At 67.1% G+C, this 1,618-nt stretch overlaps 1 protein-coding gene across 1 annotated transcript; it reads right to left on the reverse strand.

The window, feature by feature from the left end:
- LOC106893942 (ubiquitin-like modifier-activating enzyme 1) lies at positions 1-1,371 on the reverse strand. Its single transcript, XM_014952297.1, has 3 exons — positions 1,148-1,371; positions 363-464; positions 1-112 (listed from the first exon to the last, which is right to left on the reverse strand). Exons 1-3 carry the CDS (start codon positions 1,361-1,363, stop codon positions 8-10), a joined length of 423 nt encoding a protein of 140 aa, XP_014807783.1. The 5' UTR covers positions 1,364-1,371; the 3' UTR covers positions 1-7.
- Positions 1,372-1,618: the final 247 nt, after the last annotated feature.

A 1,618-nucleotide genomic window follows, 5' to 3' on the forward strand; every position in this document is an offset into this window, starting at 1 on the left:
CCGGGCCCTACGGTTGGTCGTGGCGCTCGCGGAGCTTGGCGGCCGGCATGAAGAAGGAGTAGAGCATGGAGACGCCCTGGGACAGCATCGTGATCTCCAGCCGGTGCTCCTTCTGGGGGGGACAACGGGGGGGGGACACGGGGACGTCATGTGGGGCCCAGGGCTCCCCAGGGTGCCCCACGGCGACCCACAGCGCCCCACGCCCTCAGGGGCACCAGCCATCGTGGTGGCCACATCTCCCCCCCCTTCCCCTGGGGTGCCCCCCTGTTGGGTTGGGGTCCTTTTAGGGGACAAGAGGCCACTGGGTGGGGCCCAACTGCCCCCCAAGTGTCCCCCGCCCCCCAACCAGTCCCTCCCAGTACCTTGAAGTAGGCGAGGAACTGGCGCAGGGTCATCTCCTTCCCGTCGGGCTGCAGCCCCTGGACCTCGAACCGGTCCCACAGCGTCCACTCCACCTCATAGTACTTGGGGGGCAGACCCACGGCAAAGGGGTCAGACCCACGGCAGGGGGGCAGGACCCATAAGGACAAAGCTGTGGCCAGGCACTAACTGGGGGTGGTCACAAGGACTACGGGGTGATGTGGGGCATCTCTGGGGTTCCCCACTGTGCTATGGGGCTGGGATCTATGGGGCAGGGAGCTGTGGGGCAGACCCCCAACCCCACCCAGACTCCAAACCACCTCCAGACCCCAACCCCAACCCAACCCCACCCCCTCTAGGGCAGCCCCCAAGTTGCCACCACGTCCCCGGGGATGCTATGGGGCGCCTATAGGGTGCCCGGCAGCGCTATGGGGCTGCCCCACAACAAGGTGTGGGGCAGGTGAGAGGTTTGAGACCCCAAACCACCTCCGGACCCCAACCCCAACCCAACCCCACTCCCTCTAGGGCAGCCCCCAAGTTGCCACCACGTCCCCGGGGATGCTACGGGGCGCCTATAGGGTCCCCCACTGCGCTATGGGGCTGGGATCTATGGGGCAGGGAGCCGTGGGGCAGACCCCCAACCCCACCCAGACTCCAAACCACCTCCAGAACCCAACCCCAACCCAACCCCACCCCCTCTAGGGCAGCACCCAGTTGCCACCATGCCCCCAGGGATGCTATGGGGTGTCTATAGGGTCCCCGTTGGCGCTATGGGGCAGCCCCACACCTTGTTGCGGGGGCAGGCGAGGGGTTCGGAGAAGCCGACGAAGGGCAGGGCCAGGTTGAGGAAGGCGTTCTTGTAGGAGCCCAGGCGCCGGTGGCCCTGGACCAGCTTGTAGAGCTCCAGGCAGGCCAGCCCCACAACCGCCCCCGTGGTGGTGGCGATGGCCGGGATGATCTTCCCCGCGATCAGCTTGCTCTGCCCCACAGCGAGGTGACCCATAGCGAGGTGACCCACAGCGAGGTGCCCCACAGCGAGGTGACCCATAGCGAGGTGACCCACAGCGAGGTGCCCCACAGCGAGGTGACCCATAGCGAGGTGACCCACAGCGAGGTGCCCCACAGCGAGGTGACCCATAGCGAGGTGACCCACAGCGAGGTGCCCCACAGCGAGGTGCCCCAGCACCCATGGGTGCCCCTCAGGACCCATAGATCCTCCCCTGGACCCACACATCCCACCCCAAGACCCCAGAGATCC

The sequence above is a fragment of the Calidris pugnax genome, unplaced genomic scaffold, assembly GCF_001431845.1.
Source record: "Calidris pugnax isolate Ruff unplaced genomic scaffold, ASM143184v1 scaffold249, whole genome shotgun sequence".
Lineage (NCBI taxonomy): Eukaryota > Metazoa > Chordata > Aves > Charadriiformes > Scolopacidae > Calidris > Calidris pugnax.

Excerpts from the sequence above, each read along its gene's own strand:
- LOC106893942 (XM_014952297.1), bottom strand. The coding sequence starts at position 1,363 with ATGGGTCACCTCGCTGTGGGGCAGAGCAAGCTGATCGCGGGGAAGATC. Across the intron at positions 465-1,147 it reads TCGCCTGCCCCCGCAACAAG|TACTATGAGGTGGAGTGGAC; the intron begins GTGTGGGGCTGC and ends CTGCCCCCCAAG. Across the intron at positions 113-362 it reads AGTTCCTCGCCTACTTCAAG|AAGGAGCACCGGCTGGAGAT; the intron begins GTACTGGGAGGG and ends TGTCCCCCCCAG.